A 24,908-nucleotide genomic window follows, 5' to 3' on the forward strand; every position below is an offset into this window, starting at 1 on the left:
TCATTTATAAAAATAAATTGTTTCACAGAATATTCATCAGGGATGTCAGCCTAAGGCTAGTATGAATATGTATGATTTAAAAAAAAAAAGTCAAATACTTCCTCATGGAGGGATCAGGAGGTCCTGGGGTCATCGAGAACTAAAAATAGTAATAGCTATAAATGTGACAGCAAAAACCACCAAAAAAATCTCCTTTTAAAATTTAGACACTTTATCCTTTAATCCTTTCTACCCACTAATCTGTGACCACAAATGTACTAATATGTAATAATGGATGCTTTTTTGTTTTAAACAGATTTATGAGAATAACTTCAAAGACTTGTTTCTTATGTAACAGGAAATGTGACTCTAAAAGTACATTAAGAATAAATTATGTATCCTATATACTGTTGTTACTGCACAACAGGAAAAATAAATCACAAAATTAATGATGGATATTATATCGTAATAATAGTGACATACTGATATGCAGACGAGAATACTTGTTACTTTTTAAAGGTGAGTAACAAAACATAATAAAACTGTGCACTGCACTTTTAAAAAAAGTAGAAAAAAAATAAATGTGATATGAAGCGTGAGCAAATTTTTTAGTGTATGTGGAGATGTAAATGTAAGAGACATTTGACAAACACACTTCACACCATTCAACAGAGACTTTATTTCCAGTTTAGCAAATAATTTACTGCCTCCAAAAGAGTGTATTCATATATGAAGCAAAGAAATGCTACTGATGATAAGAGAAGAATTAAGTCTACAAAGCAACAGTCTCCAAGATCCTTCATTTGGCACAGTGAATGAAACTACATTCACCATTTAAACAATCATTTGTAAATAAATACATAATGCATCACAGCAAGCAGCCAGATTTGTAATTTTTCATCAACATAGTGCATACAACATCAAACCTGATAACAATGATAACTGTCAGTAACTAGAATGAGAATGAAAAGATTGAGCAGAAGCAATATAATTTACAATCAGTGCATGCTCTAAGCATAATGACATTCATGTCCTCACCTTTTTCTTATACAGTTTGTCATGTGACAGTGGGTGACGATGCACTCAGGAACAGCAAAGAATAAATAATAATAATAATAATAATAATAAAAAAAACAACGCTTTTGTAAACACTATTCCAACAACAGATGAAACACTTAGTGACATTAAATTATTTACCATTATAATTTGGCACTGAATTTTCATTATAGGTATATAATGAAAATAATAACCTCCCGCCACCACGTGTAAGTGTATATATTTATATATATGTATATGAGGCTTATATATATGTAATTAAGTATATATATCAACCTCCGTAAATATTAAGTCATATATTTACATTCAATTTGTGTGTGTATGTGTGTGTTACACACAACTAAAGAGTAAAAATAATTTCCAAAACTTTTTCTCCTTATTGAAATTTCAGGTTGTTGTTTTTTTTTTTTTTCCCTTTTACTGAAACACTTTGACACGCAAGATGTGACACGAAACAGTCCAGTGACAGTAGAAATAAAAAAAAAAAACATCAAGGATATATTCAATGGTCATGATGACTGTTACTTTTGATTGTTACAAATAAAGTATTGCCAAGTTGTGTAATGTTTTGGCCTCAAAATGATTCAAATGAATAAATCTGTCCCTTTAATCCCTTTCAGCATGTTCTTTCTCTACTACTCTTCTTCCTCTGTGTTTTCTCGGTTGTCAATTTTTACCCTTTATAAGGCACCAGTCCCAAAAGATACAGAAAGTTGGACTGTGAAGTCGGACTCACATTTTCGGACCACCGTATCAGTGCAACTCGTTTAAATAAGCACTTCCTCAATCAAAGAACCAGATATGCCATGAAGTAAAACAAACAAACAAACAAACAAACAAACAAACAAAAAAACAAAAAAACATAAATCATGAAAGAAGGTGGCGTGAGGCCTTATAATGAGAAGAGATCTGTCTCCCCAAAGAGTTGTTTTCTGCGTTTCCTTTCTCACCAAGATGTTTTCTGCTTTAAATGGAGACTTCATACTCCCGTGTATCCTGTGGTGGGACACAGACGACAAATCCGAACAGTTAACAACTGCATACGATAAACAAATCTGTACAATCTCCTCTAAGTTATTAAAGAGAAGGTTAAAAAAAAAAAAAAAAACTGTTAAATTGAACATACCCCTGCTTCATAAAGAGGGTTGTTGAAGTCAGACTCGACTGTGATGGGGCTGTAGGAGTGTGTGTGAGAGAGAGACTTCCAGAAGAGTGGCTTCCATTCTAGTCTGCATATGCTGGGAGTGAAAAAAAAAAAAAAAAAAGAACAAAACAATAAACACGTCAATAAATTCTGCAGCAAACGCACAACTAAAAACTGAGTCAGTCAATGAATTTAGAATAAATCATGCAGTTTAAACATATTTTTGAGAAATTGTTACTTTGGCTTAACAAAAATCAAAAAACTTACTTTGTGTAGTACATGTAAATTCCTCCAATCAGAAGGATGACGAGGATGATTGGGACAATTATTGCTAAAACAATGTTCTCACTCAGGATCTCATGGGGCCGCGGGACGGACTGCGCCGCTGTAAAATAACCAGTCATCAGCTCTCTTTTTATTTTTTTCCACATAAAGAGTAATTCACGTTATAATGCGGTGAACATGTGTTGTAAGAGATCAATCAGAATATTTATCATGAGCGTTACATCTCAAAAATATATTATCTAGAAAGATCAAGCTTTTTTTCTTCTAGTTTAATTTTAAAAACTTCACTCGACAAAATGACAAAGTAAGTTAACAAGTCTCAAAATACAGAAATGGAAATCCCGTTTAGATTTATGTAAAAGTCATTTAAAAAAACACAAAACGGGGCATGTCACTTGTCACACATAAACATGATGGAAAGTATAACTATTACCTTCTAATTTGTGATCATCCAAAAGTTCTTCATACGCCACTGAAAGAAAAGAAGATTAACATTAAAAAATGTTTTATACAACCAAGAATTACGGTACTATTAAATAAGATATGTGTGAGTTCAGGTATAATCAAATTATTAAAGCAAATTTTGTGTAACCCTTAACCTGGACATCACAAATAAGACGCGTCAAAGCAGTTTGAAAAGACGTTCCAGAGACGAAAACATCACGGCAGCAGAGGCGACCTTTTACCTTTGCAGAACGGCGGCGGGCTGTTCCACTGGGACGGATGTCCAGGAACACAGCTGATGATGACCTCGCCGATCAGCTCGTAGCCCTCGTAGCAGAAGAAGCGCAGAGTTTCTCCGGCTTGGTAGCTGTGCTTGTACAGGGTTTGATAACCGTTGTCGGGGACGCCGGGGTTGGAGCACGGGTCATATTTCACTGCACGGAAACACGAGGGTATCAAACACGAACATGTCGTTCAGAGACACAATTCATATCCAGGAAAGGAAACGCCTGACGGCGCAGGGACGGGACTTACGGACACACTTGGGGCTGCGGTCGCTCCATTTGGGGGTGCCGGTGTCTCGCCCGTGGCAGGAGATCTGGCTGGGACCCTCCAGCTGGTAACCCTGGTTACAAGAGAAGCGGACGACCGTCCCGACGGCAAAACCCGCTTCGGGGCGCACCGAGCGCGCTCCGTTCACCACCTCGCCCGGATCAGGACACTGCTGAACTGTGGGCGGTCAGATCAGTGCGTAACGCATGACAAATGTGAACACAATCCAATAACAATACTTGTGTTATTAATTTTAACAGATGAAAAAATGACAAAAAAAAAAAAAAGTTTATCTGTCTGACTTAATGCTTTATGTGAAAATATAACAGTCACGGCACTGCGTCTGACCTTTGACACAGGTGGGCGGGCTGCTGCTCCAGGACATGTCCCACTGGCAGGTGATGATGTCAGAGCCGCTGATGTCATATCCTGGCTGGCACTGATAGGTCAGGACGCTGCCTCGCACGGGGGACGCGTGTGAAGAGCTGATCCAGCCGAACTCAATCTGGGGGAGCGCCGGGCAGGTTTCATTCGGCTCCACCTCTGCCGAGGAGAGAAATCCAGCAAAATAAGTTGTCTTCTGCCTTTATTAGTTCAAAAATATAGTATTTACTGTCGGACGATATCAAAATGGAGGCATTTAAATCCCGAGCCACACACGCAGTTATTACCGTGGTAATGAATGAGGAATCCTCGGCTCAAGATGAAACTGGAATCATCTGCGTCGCTCTGAAACTGAATGGTGACATCCGACCCCCCCGAAACCACGTAGAAGCGCTCCCTGGAACCCAGGTACTGGCCAATCACATGAGACGTGAGATCGCGGCCATCGAAAATGGTCAGCACATCCGTTTGGCGAATATTCAAGCTGTTAAAAATGGAGAAGAAGAAGAAGAAGAAGAAAAAAAAAAGGAATGAGCTTCGCCTTTTGGAGAGATTGCGTATTTCAAGACGACCCGTCCACCCACCACATGCTTTAAATTAGTCAGTGCACCGCGGAGAGACGCCAGCGAAAGGCAGGAGAGGCAGCAGATTATTTTAAGATTGTAAATTTGATCAAGTTGACTTCTCCCACGTTGCAGTAAAATAGCTCAGGCATCTACCAAAAAATTCAGCTCGATAAATTACAAGAACACCATTGCTAGAATTGATCTGGAAATGCACTGCTGTCATAACCTCAGTTCCATTTCAAGATGTCTTGTGAATTCCATGAATTTCATTGTCTTTATTCGGATGGGAAACTTACATCACATCTGCTCAAGGAGGAATCCGTCGGATTCATCAGACACAGCTTGAGAGTGAGACTCACATTTGGATGTACAGTTCGATGCGTTTCTCCTCGTTGCCGTGGATCTGCCAGACGCAGTCCTGCCCCTTGGAGTAGCTCTGGGGCCAGTCAGGAGACAGGATGGTGCCCGAGGGCTCGGTCAGCTCCCCTCCACACAGAGCTGTCAGAGCAGAGCACACACTCAGGTCAAAAACTGGGAAACAGGTCAAAAAAAAACCAAACAAACAAAAAAACCCTTGTGTTTTCTTACTCCATATCTGATCAAATGGCATCTTAACATCTTAATAGATAAACAGTTTGGACTTCATAATCTATAAGCCTTTTTGCTTCGATTTGAACCCCCAACGCTTTTGCTTTGATGCAAACTCCCGCGCCGCCACGCCACTCAGCAGATCAGACTAGCTGCATCAGCTCTGCAGCTCCCTCCCAGCATGACAGAACACTGAGCTGCACACAGACGCTCCAGCGCCCAGTCTAATCAAATCCCTTCATTTCCCTCCTCATATCATCCCAGATGGGAACTGTTTGTGCTTATCTCCCAGCCCAAACACAATGCAGTGCCCGTCTATTTGTCACTTTTTTTTTTTTTTTTTATGACTGGCTGAGACTGTAGCACCTGTGTTTTCAGCCAGTCCCTGACCCGGTGCAAAGTCTGCGCCAGTTTGTTTTTTTTTGTTTTTTTCTCTTCGTTTTAATGAGTCTATCACCGTCTCTCTGCTGCTCTCAGTTTTCACAGCATGCCAGCAGATCAGCAGATGACACAGACGGTGTGGCTGCAACATCTTGATGCTTCAGGCACCCATCTTAGCACAATTCGCTTTGAATAGTAATGAATGAAATTGCTTTCGCACCTCATGCGATAAACTTATGTGCTATGTAAATATGAATTCAATAACAGATTTCTTTTTACAGCTGAAATAGACGTGAACGCTGCTTTGGGAGGAGGCGAGAGCCCAGACTGATCATTTTGTAGCACGCTGTTATCATATCATACATGTATATCATATCTGTTGAATTAATCCAATGGATTAATACAAATCCATCCAATCAGATGCCTGAATCAACTAAACTGGCTCCAGTTTTTCATTTGGAAAGATAAGATTTTCAATAAAAGGTAAATAACTTAGTGTTATTTTCTTTGAGTTATCAGTGCAGCAAGAGCTTTAATTTTTAATAAATGTAGCTTGGATATAATTGAAATCAAACGCAAATATTGAATAGAAGTATTATTTTACAATATTAAGCAAAAATATGTCAGTAGCAGACATGTTTTTCCTTAAATAACTGCAATTTATATATATATAAAAGTCTTCCTTGTTCCTATTATTGTATCGATTAATATTACAGCAAAAACGAACTGCTCAGAGGTTTTTCAACAGGAGCTCACCAGTGCAGCCAACACTCACCTCTGCACACCGGTTCGCTGTCATTCCAGTGGGGGTTGCTGGGGTCGACGCACTCAATGGTGGCTGAGCCTTGCTCCATGACGAAGCCTGGCGAGCAGGTGAAGGTGACGGTGGTGCCCAGCTGATACGTTAGGTCGCTGCTGCTGAAGTTCCCATGAGGCATGTAGGGCTCCCAGCAGTGCTCGTCGTCGAAGGCTGAAAACCGACCGAGAGGAGGAATCACATGCAGTCTGTGCACAACCCAACAATGTCTTTTTTTTTAATTTACGTAGTCCAGAATCTCAAACTCTCTTAATGTCAAAATAACATGTAACAAGATAGAAGTTGAAGTTTGATGACCAGGCTAATAAATGTCAAGCGTTATCAATATTAAAAGAATGTGCAGCTCTGCAAACTATCTATTCTGATTTTGCTGAAAGCGGAAAAGACCTTGCTCACGCTCACCCTCATATCGCAGCGCCAGCAGCAGAGGGATGGAGGAGGAATCAGCTGTGAGCTCCAGGTACAGCGTGGAGCTCTCACTCAGCAGCCCACGCTCTGGGACATCATCCAGATCCGAGTCGAACAGTGGTGGAGACAGCGAGTTGTTCCCACCGCGCACAACTATCCTATAAGGAGGGAAAATCAGAGGAGGTAAACTAAAAGAGAAGAAAAATACAGACTGTACATGGAATCAGGCATAAAGAGCGAGTGAAAGTTAAACCCAATTCTGTGAATATTGAGCAAAAGATCGCCCTACAACTATGATATACATGCGTTTTAGCGATGTATTGATCATCCCTGAATATTCACGTTAAGTTTATAAGGGATGTTTTTCCATGTGTTTCCTGTGTTTGTCTCCTGTGCCTGCTTCAGGCCACCTACATGCTGGATGTATTCTGCCTGGCTCTGCTGCCCAGGAACTTACTCACTGCTTCATGTTTCTCACTGTTCCCTCATGTCCTCCTCTGTGCCCCCACTTAGTTTGTTTCTGCCATCTGCTTTGCCAAGTCGTGACCTCTGTTTGTGTATTAGTCCTGCTCTGGTTTTGACCCTTGCCTGTATTCCGTGTGTGCAAAACAATCTTTTCTCCGAACTTGTTTTGTCACCCATAAGTTGGATTTTACTGTCTGAAAATTTGCTCTAAAAATCAGGACTAATTGATCACATACGACTCATAGAAGCGTCGCCTTACTTGTCGTCATCTTCATCCAGTGCAATCCTCTCAAAGTGTAGGTGGAGCCTGTGTCCCTCTTTGGCTTCTATCAACCAGTGGCAGCTCAGATTATTTCCATTACTGTGGTTGCTGACAGATGGAGGGGGCGGAGACAGAATCCGTCCCACGGTCGCATTACGAATCCACCCTCCACAAGACACGGCTAAAGAAAAACATGATCCCACACATTACTTTCTCATATCCGCCACCAAAAGAGTCGCGCCGCTCGTCGCTTCCGCTTCACACACCGACACAGTGAGGCTCGGCAGTGCTCCAGCGGGGTTGTGTGGCGTTGAGACAGGTTGCCACCTCATGGCCGCGGACCTGGAATCCCGGGTCGCAGTGGAAGTGGGCTTGACCCCCAGGATGGATGTCGGTCACCGTCACGCCGCCGTTCTCGGGGGACAGAGGGAACGGGCAGGAGAGCAGGAAGGCTGGCGATGAAAAGCCAAGAAGGAAAACAGCTGAGCTGAGCTAACAAGGAGAGGATCTTTTCTCTCAGTGATATCGACGACTCGGGGAGCCGCTCGGCTCCAATCGACACATTACATGAATCCATCAGCTGGGTGTTGTTATCGAAATCCTTCAATCTCTTTTCTCTCCAGTTATGTCCGTCCTTCACCTCTGACATCCAACCATAGTCAACAGATTGTACCAGGTGACACAACTGAGCAGGAGCCGCCATTCCCCAGCTGTCTCATCTCTAGCACCAGTACGGTTTATCATCACACTTATGTCATCTGTTTTGCAATCATTTTCATTTCGAATAAATTTTTTCACTTAACGTTTTATACCTCTTGGAAAACTTATTCATGGCTGCAAAATTGAGTTTTGTTTCAGGGCAAATATATATATATTTTTATCGAATACAACAGATTCAGAAGGTAATAAAATAAAAACCTGCAGTGAAGTTTTTTTTTTCTTCTTTACCTTGATAGTGGAGGCTGAACATGCCATGGTTGGTCTGCCGGAGGCTGCGGTAGTGGATGTACACCTGATTGGTCGTACTGCGGATCACTTGGCCCTCTTTCATCAGAGTCTCATTGGCCAACAGCTCAGGTCCCGAACCCCCGTGTCCCATGATGGACAGAGACTCTTCCTTCGAAAGGTTTGCCTTCCTCACCTTGACGGGAAAAGAGCAAACAAAAGCCAGCTAACCTACCAGCATGTGAAAAGAACTTATTCACGCAACCTCATATCTCATAACAGTCTTTTAATGCAACAACTTCACATTTAAGTTGTACATGAGAAGCTGCTCTCGCTCAATAATCCCTGAGAATAGAAGCAGAGCAGAAGATGGATGAACTAATGTGACATAAAGTTGCAGGGCGCTGAGCTTTAAAGGCTGCTGCTGTTACGTCAATAATCTTCTTGGTGTTCAGATTCACAGCATGCTCAGATATAACTCAATAAATTGTGATGGCCTTATTATCATTATTATCATTTTAACATTACTTACCTCGATTTCAACGCCATAGCCTGGATACACTGTGATGCTGTAGGTGCACTCCAGCGGAGAAAAGGTGGACGATGCAGCAGGATCTGGCGACTCCACCACGTCCTCCATCGCTGACAAAGTTGCGTTGCATTGTACTGTAAGAAAAAGGAAAGGGCAGGTATAGTTAAAGTCTTAGCAGAGCTAATATCAATCAGAATGACTTTTCTTGGTTTTAAATTTAAAAAATGTCTTTAAGCTGTCACTGTACTTGTCATTTATTAAGCGTAACTCTGAAGTTAGTGTCTGATGCTCCCAAAAGTCTTTATACTCAAATGAAACAACATAAAACGGAACAGGCTTATACGCAGAAGTAACCTAATTTGTGTACTTATTTTAGAAACTGAACGTTGGGTGATTATTTTTTCAGAGGTGTGCATTAATGAACAATATCCACATACCTGCACGTGCCAGGGAAAACGTCACAAAAACATTTATGTATTCAAAAATATCTATAAATACACATATACAGTAATTAATGTCATAATAGCTATCACCGTGACATAGCCATAGGTCTTAGCAGCAGTAAATCAATTATCAATTAAATGTGATGAATATTGAAAGACACTCCTGCCAGCGAACACTGGCTTTGGTGAAGCTGCAATGTCTTACTTCACCCTGAATTAAATTATTCTATTGGCTGCATGACTGAAAGAGGCTGCTATGCTTCAGTAAAATCAAATCACTGACTGCTCCATATATTACAAACACTATCTGGTAAGGGACAAGACTTTACAGTGCGTTTTACTATCAGTTAACATAAATATAGGGAATTGTCAGCTAGAAGCAACAATAAAAGGAACTGATATGGGAGATAACATCTTTTTTTTGTTTTGCTTTCTGAACTTAAGCACTGTTGTTACACTGGACAGAGCGAGGGTCTATTATATAACTATAACACACAGTGAAATTGTAATTTGCAGGTTTTTACAAATTGCTTAATTAAAAATATTCCGATAGTATATTTATCTACCTTTAGTCAGCAGTAGCTTTTCTTGATGTCTATTTTCCTCAACGTTTTGTTTTGTTAACTGTACCATTTTCATACATTTATTGTATCCTAAGAGCAACAGCAGTCATCTAAACCTTTAGAAAGAAAGCAAACCACCAAACTTCCCAGAAAGCCAAATGTGACGGATGCGGCTGGTCACTGAAATCCACCTTTAAAGACAGTTGGAAATATTTAAGACATAATTAATTTCTAAGGGAAGCAGGTGACAAACACCTCACAGATCTTTCAACTTGTGTGAAATTCATCTTATGCTTTGCACATCTCATGTGCCATGACCCCCGACGGGCTGCTCGCTGTACAGCTCTGATTCACCTTCAGTAGGAGCTAAACGGACACCTGGGCCAACGGAAAAGCTGCGATAAGGTCTCACCTGAGTGCATTTCTGGCAATCATCTATACAGGACGCTGCTGAGCACTTTACCTCTTCCTATTAGTATTCTGCTCACGAGGCACTGTTGACTGACTGATTTGTCACACACAGACAATGATAGCTCTGGCATTAGCATTTAAAAGATCACCTGGCTGCTCTTTATTCAATTAGACTGTTTTCATGTTCATCATTCGGCTGGAATTTATTTGTTGAAAGAAAATAGAACAAAGTAACAGATATACAGAGAATTTGTTTACTGTTTCAATTTGCCACATTGACAGGATTTACTTTGATATGATTAAAAGCTATTATGGGATACAAATGAACTAAGAAATAACACAAATTGATAAAAATCAATGTTTTTTCAATGGAATCATTGGTGTACCTCTCAAATGAAGCAGTGTGAATTCAGACCACTGAAGACCATACAGAGCTTATATGTCGCAGATCTTTTTTGCAGGAGTCTGAAGATTCTCTTCAGTGAGCTGTGCTGTAGCTTCAGAAAACACCACACATCCATGCTTCACTCCCCCTACCATCAGCCATGTCTTTCCTGATGCGTTCTCAGTGTCACCTCAATAATAAAAGCTAATACAGGAATCTGCGTTGTTGCTGGAGGTCATTAAAGAGGTTTCTCCCTGTATAACAGCAAAGCAGGAGATCACGTCGCTATCTTCATCTTCAACTCAGTCCTCTGTGTTTCATACATGAATCCTGAAAAAAAAAAATCACTTTTGTCAGAACAAAAATGAAAGCATAGAAAAACACATTTTTTTATCACATGAATGATCTGATACTGTAGACAAACATCAATTGGGCTGTTTATTGTGAGCTACACATCTGAATACAGTACTATATATTGCAAATCCTACAAGAAATAACTTCACAAATATTTAGGTAAATTGGTCATCAGTGCATCTAATGAGCATTTAATAAATACTTAAAACAACGTACTGGTGTAACAATCTTTTAACATTTAAAAACCATTAAAAACTTCATACTGTGACCTCCTGATGTTACTTGATTAAAATCTCAGAATGCTTTGTGTTACCTTTTCTCTCAAACTCTTCTTGGTGTTCTTCCCTCAAAGTGAGACGAAGCAACTGACGGTGAAGTTGTCACTGGAACTGACTCATTCGTAGTGGATGCAGACACCAGGGGAGTCTGAGCAGCTCTTTAAACATCTGTTGAACTCTGAATTTTGCTCAAGAAATTCTTTATCCAAATCAAAGAAATACTCCATAATACAAGAAGGACACAGGCGGCACGTACCTGGCACGTGCATGGTGGTGATGGTGGTGGTGGTAATCAGAGTGGTGGTTGTTTCCTCCTCTAAGGGCAGTGAGGACAGAGGTCTTGATCCTGCATGGCTCGCAGCAGAAGAGGAGCTCAAAGCTGTGGTGAGAAGCCCCGGAGATATGGCCGTCGCCGTCGACTCCGTCTGCCCCAGCCCAGGCACGGCTTGAGTCGGGTTGGTGGTCGTGCCTGCGGAGATGGGGGGGGGGTCTCAGCTCAGTCGGGTTTCATTCTAATCGAACAATCACCTGACGCAATGCATGAGCCGTGAGGAGCTGTGTTATTGTACCAGCGGCCGCAGATGCCCGTCCCAAGTATTCCTTACTCTGGAGCGCGGCATGGATCAGGCCACCCAGCGGGTAGGAGTCTGGGGATGGTGTTGGTGGCGTATCGGGCTCAGGAGTCATGAAGCTCATGCCTGAAAAAGCCAAGACTAAGTACTGCTTTCAAATTAAAAAAAAAACAAAAACAAAAACAAAACAGTCCAATAAACAAAGCAAGTAAAAAAAAAACAGCTCAAAAATGACATTTTTTAGTTTCGCTTTAAAGAAAACTCACTTTGTTCATGGTGGTAGAACAACAAGCTCACATGCATCAGAGGACACAAACATTTACCTGAAACAAGGTGTACCATGGTGACAGACAGCACCACAGCAAGGCGTGTGAACCCCATGGCTTTGGATGAAACTGAATGACCTGAGAAGGTTAAAGTGAGTAAATCGATTAACAACCTATTAGTGGTGACAACATCACTGTTTCTAGTGGGTTAAAGTAATGATTATTAATAGCTTAGAATTACTGCAGGAAGCTCTGGAATAACCCATGATTGCAGGATGGGTGATGGATGGCAAATTAATCAGTGTAAAATCCCTGACAATTCAGGCACTTAACATGTGTTTACATCACAAGGCCACACTGGCTCGGATTAGATCATTGCAATGTGATAGCACTGTAAAATAACATTCTGGGATATTAATGTTTTTTTTTTTTATATATATAAACGACAAAACAGAAATGAAAATAAAACAGTTTTAAATGGAAAACGATGGACTGCACATCGCGCACGTATAAGGTTAAATATTCAAGCTTCTCCACTGCATTTTCTCACCCAAAATCTGCAACAACAAGCTGAAAATGCGCTATTCCAAAATCCAGCACAAAAAAAAAAAAAAAAAACAGCCCCCCCTCTCATCTCAGGTTCAGCCTGCATCTGATATTATCATCAATCTGTTCATGATAATGACTCCAAAAGCACCCCCGCTGCTAATCGAGGCGTTTCCTCGGTGAAAATGCCAGCCTGATGTGTGACAAAATGATGGGGCTGTGAGAGGCAGCATCACTCGCACCTCCCCCGGCCCTCTTTTGTGCGGAGGACGCTTTTTGACATCAGTCGCCACCACCGTGCGCACAAACGGAAAGGTGGCCGCCGCTTACCTTTCAGTCTCGCGGGCTGCGTCCTTCCCTGCGTCGCCTCGGCGGGGATCCTGTTGCTTTAGGCCGGGAACGCGGTGCTGGTGAGATGCCCCTAGCTGGTTACCGTGTGGTTGACGCATTCGGCTATGATGTGAGGGCATTTGCGCCGAGGCTTCAGGTGCGCCCTAGCGGCGGGACGCGGGAACTGCAGCGACGCGCGGCGCGCAAGAGGAGCTGTCCAGCAGCGAGCAGGCGGCCCCGCACGGCACAGCAAGGTAATCTGTCTGACCGGGAGGTGAAAGCGCGCTGTCGATGGCTAATGTGTGCTTTCCTCATTTGAAGACCTGCATGTGGCGCACGGTCTGCACGGAGAACATTTTTATTTATTTATTTATTTATTTATTTAATTTCCCTTCCTTTGTGCGTCGGTTTCCCGGAGTGGGTGGATGATTGCGCTAACGTGGAACACGCACAGCGAATATGAGGCGAAGGAGCTGCTGCAGAGTCCGAATTGGATGCATGCTGCCCGAGGGGGACTGCACAGGGAAATCAGCCGCCATTTACCAAACGGCGTTATTATGATGAGGGGCGCCCCGCTGCCGCCACTCGCCATCCACGATGAAGCAACCACCCATTAGGGAAAGTCCTCCCATGCAAAGCACGCACGCACACGCGCACACGCTGACAACGCACGCCCAGACGTCCATGCGTGCTTTCTGCCTGCAACAACACAGACCCCCACGTGATCAGTCAAATAGTGTTAAAGTAACTAATACTTTGAGTAATTTGATTGTGTGATTCCTGTTGAGCATGTTCTAACATCAATACAGTTCATTTGAGTATAAATTTGGTAACAGTTGCATTTGAGAGAAATTCTCAGAGAAAAAAGCAAAAAGCATTTTCTTAACTTTCCTTGAACTTTAATTGCTTGAAATAATTGTAGTTCTCTAATACACTTTAAAAGTCAGTAATAGAATAACGGGCAGCAATGCAATAACTGCCAGTAACAGAATTATTTTGGCCGTTCTGAATGTAATAAAGCCAAAATAATGTCACAATTTCCCATTAATGAAATAAAACGAGTGATTGAGTGTGCATTGCATTCATTACATTATTTCTTGTTACACTACAAACAAACACTGGAAGGTTTTTTTGCCACTCATATTTATAGAACACAGAAATCCAACTGATTTCCTTCAAAAAAGACACTGAAAGATTTAATTTTTAGCTGATTATTAATTTTGTTGCTTTTTTCTGAGATTAGTTTCTCTAAGTTGTTGATGTGGTTGTTGGCAAATGTTGCATCTGCCCATGTAGGGGATCAGGGACATATCTGAAACTACATTTAACGACTTTGCTTTAATGCAAGATCAGAAGGTGTAAAAATTGGTTTTTTGGTAAAGCTTCTTAGAGGTAAAAGAGGAAGCAAAGGCTTTGTAGGCATCATTGGAGCAAACAAAAAGTCTCGATTCAGTGGTTTAAGAGGAATAAATGAGATTTTCTCTGAATAATGAACCAAGGTTGAATGGTGCGGACAAGAAGCCTCGGGATGAATTCAGAATATTTATGCATGCAGTTTGTTAGCACAGGGAATGATGACTTCAGGATCACTTTATACATAACATTGTGCCAGTCTCAGAGTCCTCTAACAAAGGCTCAGGGCTCAGGGATGGACGGCCAACCAGCTCGGAATGTTTCAATAATTTCTTCTAAGTGAAGGCGGGGCAGGGCCTCTCAGTCCTCTGTGACCCTGAAGAGGATTAAAGTCAAGAAAATAAGTGAATAAGCCGTCTGTTTGAAACTGGGACACTTCACTATTTGGCTTGGACTATGTGTGTCAGCAAACACAACCACTGCATCCTTCATCATGATGTGTATGACTTTGACAAGCCGAAATCCTTGGTGCCATGCAGAAGAGAAAACCTTAGAAGAATTCCAGTAGTTATTCATCTTAACTTTAAGTTGTACAAAATTTCACCTGTACATGCAGTTTTACTGTTAGAAAAACAGTATTTTGTTTTATTCTGCCTTATTTAGCTGGTATTTTACTTTTTTTTATGACACTGTGCTGCATTACGTGTGCAATATAATATTTGACTTCTGTTTCTGTTTCAGGATTTTAGGTTTCCACAAAGTTAAAGGATGCACTGGTCCATGAACACGTTGCCCTTGCCTCCATATGTTGAGCTGGGCGTACAGTCACTGAGTGGCCTTCTGTGGACTCTGCTGCTCTTGTTTCTGTGGCACTGCTACAGGATGGGCTCCGACCTGCCGATCCCGGGCCACGCGCACGCTGGAAAGCTCAAGTCAAGCTCTCGACGGTCCATGATGTCCCGTAGTGGGATCTGCATCGGAACAAAGTGTAGCGCCCGATCCAAGCTGTCGAGGGCTGATCCGATCTCTCCCTTTATTTCCATGGAAACGGAAGAGGACGAGGAGCAGGGGCAGGGCTACCTTACCCCAGTGCTGAGTCACGCCTTGTTTCCTGCACAGGCGTCTGCTCAAGCCAAGAAGTTGTACACAGCATTGCAAGAGTACGCCAAGCGTTACAGCTGGGTGGGCATGGGCCGCATTCACAAGGGACTCCGTGAGCAGGTAGCTTTATTCTAAGTGCTTCACGTTGACAGTAAATCTATGAGCTGTTGAACAATGTGTCACTCAAAACTCTCTAACAGTACAAATATGGTTACCACAACATGCAGGCTAGTAGTCATGTGATGTTTGATGAAATTTCATTTTAATGTCATTACTCTTGTTTCAGGTAAAACTGAGCGATCACTCTGCCATACAGAAGCCTCATCTCTTCTTCCTGCCGGATGTCCCAAGCGTCCCGTTCTTCCCCCGCGACGCGCACCGCCATGACATTGAGGTCTTGGAAGCGAACTATCCTGTAATCTTGGCTGAATTCCAGGCTGTTTACCAACGAGGCTTGGACTCAAAATTAGGCTGGACCTGTCTCGGACCAAAGGTACACAATAATAACTCTGCACAAATCGGAATTTTTATGTCCCACACAGTAGCTCATCTCTCAGGAAATATAAACTGATATCAGGTGTGGTTAGGGGCCTTTACTGTGTGGAGTTGACGTTTATCCCTTCTGCTTTCTGTCCATACTCCAGTTTCAGACCTGTTCAGAATGTATCCCGACTTAGCCGGAGTAATCAGAACACTTCAAGAAGCAAAACATTACATCTTTAAAACAACTCCTTTTTTTTTTTTTTTGCTATTACCTCAAAATAGAGCATGCAGAAGTGCATGTTAGTAATTCCATTTCTATTTATCAGCAGTGATGAGCTCGAGCTTCTCGCCTGACTCGTAGTCTAAATGGAGATTCTCGTCTCTTTCAGGGCCAGGCGGTGTTTCCCTTGTACACTGCAGGTGTGAGTGTGGCAGGAAACTGTCGCTCCTGTCCTTGCACCTACCGGACGCTTCTATCTCTGCGCACGTTCATAAGCAGCAACTCCCTGGGCTCTGCGGGATTCTGGCTGCTGGGGCCTGGAGCTACACTGGGGAGCTCGTATGGACCCACCAACACACGCCTGCGGTGTCATTTAGGTGGCTGAAATGATTTTTATGTATTTTGTGCATAGTTGGCTGTTGTGGCATCAGAAAAAAAAAGTAAGTTTATGAAAATTTTTGTGGGCCAAGCTGAGGAGTAGACTTCCTTTTCGTAGGCCTGCAGACTCCCCCCCTGTGTGAGCTGGTGGTGGGAGGGGAGCCTCAGTGCTGGTCAGAGGGACACTGCCTCCTGGTTGACGACTCTTTCCTTCACACCGTCTCCCACAAAGGTCAGTGAATCACATTCAACTATGAAAATCTATGACTGAAAATAATTTGTAGCCACAATCACTTTTTTTTTAAAATTATTTTATTCTGTGTTTATATTAAAGGACCTTCAGATTCTGGACCGCGAGTCATTTTGAGTGTGGACCTCTGGCATCCCAACGTGGCTGCGGCAGAAAGACAAGCGCTGGACTTCATGTTCAGCCCTGACCTCTGAATCTGTCCGTCTTCAACACGCAGGGATGCCTTACCTCAGCCATGCCTGACCTGGGTCATACGTCTCATTCCAGTCAGTGAAACACTGTGTGAATTTACTTTTATAGAAGTCTTAGCCATACTCTTGTGTTTTCCAGCATGATTGCAATGTTAAAGCAGCATTACATACAACAGACTTTAGCATCAAACATCAAGCTGTGATCGCTTGAAAGCACATTATGGACAAAGTATTGGTTTGCGTCTCGACAATACGTACAACGCTAGAGAATGCATGTGACACCAGCCTGTATGATCTCTGACCTTTGTTTTGCACTCTTGCTGCATGTGGTTACCAAAGTGCTTGATAAACTTAGTTTTATATCTTTAGGCAGTTTAAAATAGCTTAACCAAAAAACTGTGATATAAAAATGATGTAAGTGTAAACATTATTTCAGAAAAAGTGCATAATCTTTTGGTTTTTTGAATGTAAATTCCAAACATATGCACACTGTGGTTTTTCTGTACCTCATTACATCCTCTTGTTTATGCTTGTCTATTTTTTTATCCAGAAATACAACTGATATATTTTTCTTTATTCCTTAATTATATTTTGTTTACAGTTAGTGAATCAGCAGCGTTTTACCAATTATGTACTCATGTATCAGGGTTTTGATGATTTCTTTTTGATCCAAATACAAAATAAATATTTAATTCAGAGTTAATTTTGTGTTTATGTCTTTGTTTTAAGTAGGAGACTGAGCAAGGCTCAAAACCATTACAAAACAAAACAATCAAACAAAAAAAAGCAGCATTGATCAATAGCTGAATACATCCTTATTTTAGTCTAAATGAATAACATTCATCATTTTATGTCACTATCCATGACTGGGAAAACACAGAGATACAATTTAAAATCATAAGACCGAAATACATGTTATTGGACAGTGGGAGGAAACCAGAGGAAAGTGGAAATCCGCACATACACAGGGAGAACATGCAATTTCCAGATAGGGCCCCAAACCAAACCTGCGCCGTCAATCAATCAAGTATGTCGAGAAAATGTTTTTCCTACTTTGTTTCCTTAAAAAAATCTCTCCTAATATGTTGATTACAAACAACAAAAAAAAAAGCTGTTCTAATTTTTTTTAGATTTAAAAGTCATTAGGAATCTGTGGGTCTCGTTAGGTGACTTTTTTCACTCCGCAGATGAGAATTAGAGTGGTGATTTTTTTTTTTTGTCTTATCTGCCATCTGTTCATCTGAGGTTCCCATGATGAGGATTAAATAGACTGCACTAATCCACGCCAGAGAGACAGATTACTCCTGAGATTGTTTACATGTCCGCTGTCTTATGATGTATGAATCAGCTGGCACTCGACATTCACTCTGCCAGATATCGGCGCAAAACACGCATTTGTGACACTTATAAGCGGTATAATGACTCAAACTGAAGTCACTCGGTCAACTTTAAGAGACGAGGAGGGCAGCATCTCCTAATATAAACTTGCTGGCTAACACATAATCACAAGTGAACCCTGTGATGCAGCCTGGTTTACATGGCAGCCGCAGCATCTGTGGGATTCTTTTTTATGCCTTCCAGTTTTATCAAGCAGTGGTTTTGCTTCGCAATTATTTTCCACCTGACCCCAGTGTTTATAAGCTACAGATTAAAGGGTTGGTTTAAGGATAAACCTTTAAAAGATAACCAGGATATTTATAGCTGTACTCACTCTCAACAAGTTGCACTTTTTTATGCAACAGCATTAGTAACTACAGTGAGAGCATCAAGTGAGCAAAGTGGTTGATTACCATTGCTGTCTATTTTGAACATTTTTCGAACAAAAATGGTGGACGGATGCTCGGCAATCACATGTACTCAAGTACCACTCACATTCGGTGTTAACAGTGAGTTTTTATTCATAAGTTTTCCAGACCTTAGTGCAAAAAAAACCCCAAAATAAAGATGCATTAGCGCATTTGCACGACCTGGCAACCAGGTCCTTGAACGCAGCACAGAAGTGAGCCACCGTGTGTCGCTTTATAACTGTCTTTTATGAGTCAAAAGTATCCACAAGTACATTAAGAGATTCAGACAAAGAAGACATTAGTCCCCGATGGTAGTGCCTCGTTTTTCAATCATTTCAGAAAACAAGTCATGATTCAATTTTCTCGTGTCACACACAAATGACAAAAACTACGTAGGACTACATTCTTTTAAGTTTTGCTTTAACTTTTAGTGTTTTTGGGCCAACCTGCAGCGCAGCACAACCACAGTATTTCCACAACAAACACCTGTTCCTCACAATCAGGGATATTCAGTGCAAATTGACAAACTCAAAAATTTCAAGCACTCCGTCAACTTCCTCAATTCTTGATATTTTGTTTTTCCGTTTTGCAAAGTGAAAAAAATTCAGTAGTCTCAGAATGAATGAGTGCAGACAAAAATCAACTGTGAAGGAAATAAAATGAAAGGTTTCATAACATGAAGGCTGGCAAACAGCAGTTAATAAAATATTAGAAAAAAGCATCATCTTCTTGCTTTGTTGTCCTCATTTCTGCGACATCATCCTCACAAATTCTGTGGATAAAATAAAGAAAATCTGGATAATTTAAACTGCTACTTGATGTGGCACACAATGCTTATACTGGATGCCTAAACCAGTATTACACCAGGTGATCACAACGATAGATACTTTATATTTACAAAGCTTTCATTATTAAACTGTTGAAAAATGCATTTATCGAATTCTGTCGTCTTCTATTTTTAATTAAAAGCAAATTTTTTCCGCTGAATCGCTAACTTCTGTAGGCCTACTTTGGTGGCTCACCTTCAAAATCCACGGTGCCATCTCCATTGTTGTCCGCCTCTCTGACCACGGCGTCGATTTCATGCTTGCTGGCGTGTTCGCCCAGCAGCTTCATCATAGCGTGCCTCAGCTCTTCAGACGTGATCGAGCCGTCGCCGTCGATATCAAACTGCAACAAACAGGACGAGGCAATCGATCAGTTTTTGAACTTTAACAGTTGGTTCATAAAACGGTGTGGAGTAAGAGCACTCTGAGAGAACCGCACCTCTCTGAAAGCATCTTTGAGTTCCTTCAGCCCAATCATTCCTGCAGTTTCATCCAGCAGCTTGGGGGTCATCAACTCAACAAAGTCTTCAAAGTCCACCCGTCCTCCCACTGTGATGAGACAGATGTAATCCATATGACTGCAGGCAGGCAGTTTTAATCAGGAAAAAAAAAAAACGCTCATGCTCAATGGTTCAGTCAAAAAGAAGCAAGAAAGCCCCAAAGCATCACATGTTGTCTTATAAGTCAGGTTATACTGAAATCTGTAATAAATCTCTGTTCAATATCAACACCAAAATGAATAAACATCATTTATTTGCCACTTCTCATGAAGTGCAGCCTGTGCAGTCTTTAACTGAAGATGTTACTCACAGTTCATGTTGATGTTTTGACCCAGTTCAATCAGCTCCATTTCAGTTGGCATGTAACCCATTGTCCTCATTAGGTTCCCTAAGTCTTTACAGCTTATCAGGCCGTCCTTGTCCTTATCAAACTCTACAAATGCTTCACGCAGCTCTGGAAAGCACACAGACAGGGAAAATGAGGGCTGTATGCAACTCAACGGACAAAACGGATCTGCATTTGATCGTATGAAGACGGCATTACCTTCAATCTCATCATGTGTTAGAGTTCTTGACTGCAAAATAACAGATTTGAGAAGACATGATGAACAGCAGTGCACCCAACAGGTCTGTCCAGTATGCACAAAAATTATTTTATGAGGAGACAAATGTTACAGTCTTTATGAAATCAGTACTATAGAAGCAGTTATGTACTTGGTGTTCTTCTATAAGGCTCCATAAGCTCCCTATATAAATATTTAAATGTGTATTATGGGGAAATGAAGTTCCCTGGGGACTAAGCACATACATTATATTTTCTGACAACTTGTGTTGAATCACGTCAAGGGGATTAGTCAAGATGTAAGCCTGCATTGTCTTGAGTTGTCCATTAATTTATATTAAAAATGAGAACTAAAATAATATATTTGTGCTTCGAAAGGAAGCGTGTCATTCTGTTTTTTTATTTAAAAAAATATATATCATATTCTAAGTAAGCACTCATTTTATGTTATATGAGGTCTATCAGCACTGTACAATGATGCACTTGTTAATTTTTTTAATATATGATGCATATTTTCTGAGATTATTTATGCAAACATAATTCTGACTGAAAGACCTGAAATAATTGAATGAAACTTTAGTTTACACTTAGCTGTTGAAATCATGCATTTTTCTGATGAATTTCACTTACTGATTAAAACATAATTTTAGCAAAACGTGAGGAAGGTAAGATGTTTCAATGTCCTTCATATGTATAAAAAAAAAAACAAAGCTTTAAAGAGAGACTATTTTTGAAATGATAGGCAAATTATAGAAATGGTCTGCCCTGATGCATCCTCCTTCCATACAAGAGAAACAATTCTCTTGAGTTTTTATTTCAGAAGAAAAAAAAAATCACATCACATGAAGAAAACTGACAAAAAGTTTTTATAAAAACTATGTTAAATGATGAAAAAAACATTACCACATTGTAAATATCCTAATTTTTAAAATATTTACTATCCAAATAAGAATACACAACATTGAATCAAGAAGAAAATAAACATGTAAAACCAAATTTTTATGCATTTTGTGAATTCATATAATACATTTGCCTTACCTGTCTCCTCGTTCCTCCCCTGAGAAAAATGCAAGCTTGTTTCAGACTCATGATGATGCACTGGGTGAAGATTTGGGCCTCTTGTCTCAGTAAATTTCTCTGTTAAATGTCACTATATCATTTGCTTCCTTTTGGCAGTGCGAGCATGTGTATGCGCATAAACCTTCTCCAGTGGTGATCTGCACATGCCAGAGAGGAGGGATGAGGTCTCATGTGGATTATCTCTGCAGCTTTGGTCTGGAAAAGAAAGATAGGCTTAATGCCGCGCAGACACACAATTTCACTTACATTGTAAAACATGTTGTTTCGAAATGCTTTTGCACACCGCATGCATGATGAGTTTTTAAAACATAACACAAGATTTCGGTGAAGGACAGAGCCTTGCTTTTCCACATTGTCTCATTTTTACTGGGTTCACATGATCTGTCAATGGTGAGAGCAGCTCCAACAAGGCTCATTCACTGTACTATTCCAGCAGACAACACATCATGTTATATAATCATATAGAATAATGCTCCCACATAATAAAGGGTCTGTGCTGCCTAAGAAGATTGTCAGATGTCAGCCTTCAGAAACAGGAATTAGATTGCAGATGTAAAAATAAAGGATCTTAAGATCAAAGGAAAAAAAAAAGAAATAAAAAGGCAGTGAAGGCACAGGATGAAGGATCTTGGGCAAAAAAAGATCCAAAAATGCAAGTCAAGAATGGGATAAAGATCAAATCAGACTTGAAAAGACAAGGCATAAGAATGCAACACAGAATCTGATTGAGAGAAAAGGAAAAGTGTTGAGTTTATATAGAAATATACGTGAGGAGACTATGAAGAATCACAAACATGTGAGCAGGTGAAGGAGAGGAGGTGAAAATGAGGTGCTTGTAAAGGTGAAAAGTCTGAAAACCTGACAAACAACCGACCTGAGTGAGGAATGGTGCTAACGACGAAGCCACTCTGGGATTTGCATGTGATGCAAAATAATTGGTGGTTTATTTGTTCGCTGCACTGACTGCAGAGTTGCGTCAACGGAATAGATGAGCACTTAGCCGATCTGATCACTCTGAACGAACAAATTCAGGATTACATGAATGAGATGAGATAATGCCATGAGATCACTTTTAATATCTTTTTATGTAACTGCTCTGATCCTGTTCATATATATTCCATACAGACAGATTAACTGAATTCACCTCTTATAGATGAATCACATTTCCTCTACTTTACACAGTTCTGACACTGACCTGCAGGGATAATTAATGAAAGAGACATTCATCATGGTTAGCCTTAATTTTTTGAATAAATTTTCATTGTAATGTGCTGAACATACTTTGACAATTCATGTAAAGTACTCCACAGCTGGAATTGGGTGCTTTTAACAACATTATTGCTACGTATGAAACATTCATCATAAATAAAGGTTGACTGATTGATTGATACTGCTTTAGCCAAAATAATTTAGGCAATTCAAAGCAGGATTTAAATTGAAACCTGAATGAAATCCCCTGACACTGAAGGTTTTCAGTTCCTTCATCTTGAGAGTGAACCCTCTCCCCTCTGGGATCCCACCTGCAGCTGTGAAACTTTACACAAACTGTCAGGACTAAAAATAAACAACGTTCACTTGTTTGATTGCTTTGATAGCATTAAATAAGGATAAAGCGCATTGATTGATCACATCAGCATTTAACTGATTTTCCTTTATGATAATTATGCTAAATACAAAGAAAATGAAACACTAATGAAACTTCAAGGTTTGGGGGATGAAGAGACAAATCAAAATCCATCCGTCCATCCATCCATCATGGATGCTGGAGCCTATTCTAATCTTCACAAGAAAATAATTAATGTGAAATAAATTAAATTTACTGCTTCAATGCTCATAAATCATCAAGTTGTGAAAGTATTGATGAAGCGTCCACATCTATCGTTGAATGGCCATCACTATCATAAATCATCGCAGAACATCATTCACAGTGGATTGGAGTTATGTGCATTTTGAACAATGTAACAATTAATGAGATCACGAAATCCCTGCAGTGTTGTATTTGTATTTTTGTATTTTATTTATTTGAAAAGGGACAATGCCTTTTAAAATTAAAGCAAGTGTACAATATTGTGCACAGACTTTACAAAACACAGGATTGTAGCCATGGCTAATTTCCATCCTCTGTCCCCCGTTGGGTCAAACCCAACCATCCACACACCACATTCATTCAGCAACAGAACACTCTCCCTCCCTTGTTAAAATATAGCAAATCCAATTTAAAATCGTCTGCACATCTAGCAATAAATAAATAACCTAAAATACCTCCCTCTCCCACACCCTCCTATTAAACCCCCCGCCCTTGTCCACCCACCCTCGTCTCTGCTGAACCACCTATTTTTTACCCACATCTTTCCATCCTCTCGACCCCAAACCCACCGTCTTCCTCCCTCACCCTTCCCCGAACCCCAATTTTCCTCCCTCACTGTTCTCACACCCGCCGACCCACTGTCATTCCACCCTTACTCACCTTCTAAACCAACCCCCCTCCCTTCTTCCCATCTTAATATTTATGTTTTCACACAATATTCCCCACTATGCAATATTTAAAAAGAGACTACTTTAAGCCTCAGGGCCATTAAAACCACAGCAATACACAAAAACAACAAACAAACAAAAAAAAAAAAGCACAACAAAACAACAATAAAACTTTGTGTCGCTTATTATCTTGTCTGTTCATGCCAGGTCACGTGGGCATTTCTGATTGTCCAAAAGCCATAACCTTAGCTGTTTGCTGAATGACTTGAGTGTTGGGAGCTCTCTAATAGTCATTAGTATTGCATTCCAAGTCTGAGAGGCACGATGTGAAAATACAGCCTGTCCAAAGGAGCTTTTCCTTGATGGAATCTTACAGTCACCTCTGCTACTTGCTCTTGTTAATCCATTTAAATTTTTTTGGACAAATTCTTTTAGAGACGGAGAGGCTAATCCATGGAAAATTTTATAGACAAGGATAGAATCTGCGTGATTTATTATATTGTCCCAACTCAATATTTTGTGTCTTTTTAAAATTTTACAATAGTGATTGGTCTTTGGCTTTCTGTCAAAGATTTTTAACCCTTGCTTGTATGCAATCTTGATTTGTTTCAGAGTGGTCTCACAAGCATGCACCCATGATGTCATACAGGATGTCATGTGTGAGACAATCATTGCGTTGAAGTGAAGGACTGCTGATTCAGTTGTTAGGTTGTCCCTTATAAATCTAAAAGTTGATAAATTGAGT

The 24,908-nt window shown here is 40.6% G+C and overlaps 3 protein-coding genes across 3 annotated transcripts; 1 reads left to right on the forward strand and 2 right to left on the reverse strand.

The window, feature by feature from the left end:
• Positions 1-1,978: 1,978 nt before the first annotated feature.
• LOC115387116 (seizure protein 6 homolog) lies at positions 1,979-13,128 on the reverse strand. The gene is made up of 19 exons (XM_030089689.1): positions 12,957-13,128; positions 12,138-12,218; positions 11,848-11,940; positions 11,499-11,711; positions 8,809-8,942; positions 8,280-8,472; positions 7,598-7,783; positions 7,329-7,512; positions 6,599-6,762; positions 6,155-6,349; positions 4,770-4,908; positions 4,132-4,328; positions 3,809-4,003; positions 3,443-3,637; positions 3,151-3,342; positions 2,898-2,936; positions 2,447-2,564; positions 2,162-2,273; positions 1,979-2,031 (listed from the first exon to the last, which is right to left on the reverse strand). Exons 2-19 carry the CDS (start codon positions 12,193-12,195, stop codon positions 2,002-2,004), a joined length of 2,637 nt encoding a protein of 878 aa, XP_029945549.1. The 5' UTR covers positions 12,196-12,218; positions 12,957-13,128; the 3' UTR covers positions 1,979-2,001.
• A 1,937-nt stretch (positions 13,129-15,065) lies between these two features.
• On the forward strand, positions 15,066-17,481 carry LOC115387219 (aspartate beta-hydroxylase domain-containing protein 2-like). Its single transcript, XM_030089833.1, has 5 exons — positions 15,066-15,530; positions 15,697-15,903; positions 16,283-16,490; positions 16,610-16,723; positions 16,826-17,481. The coding sequence occupies exons 1-5, from the start codon at positions 15,078-15,080 to the stop codon at positions 16,933-16,935; spliced, it is 1,092 nt and encodes a 363-aa protein (XP_029945693.1). The 5' UTR covers positions 15,066-15,077; the 3' UTR covers positions 16,936-17,481.
• A 1,928-nt stretch (positions 17,482-19,409) lies between these two features.
• LOC115387235 (calcium-binding protein 5-like) lies at positions 19,410-21,844 on the reverse strand. Its single transcript, XM_030089858.1, has 6 exons — positions 21,647-21,844; positions 20,591-20,621; positions 20,357-20,500; positions 19,986-20,095; positions 19,742-19,889; positions 19,410-19,491 (listed from the first exon to the last, which is right to left on the reverse strand). The coding sequence occupies exons 1-6, from the start codon at positions 21,695-21,697 to the stop codon at positions 19,463-19,465; spliced, it is 513 nt and encodes a 170-aa protein (XP_029945718.1). The 5' UTR covers positions 21,698-21,844; the 3' UTR covers positions 19,410-19,462.
• Between the last annotated feature and the right edge of the window lie 3,064 nt (positions 21,845-24,908).

Source organism: Salarias fasciatus, chromosome 4 (genome assembly GCF_902148845.1).
Source record: "Salarias fasciatus chromosome 4, fSalaFa1.1, whole genome shotgun sequence".
Taxonomy (NCBI): Eukaryota; Metazoa; Chordata; class Actinopteri; order Blenniiformes; family Blenniidae; genus Salarias; species Salarias fasciatus.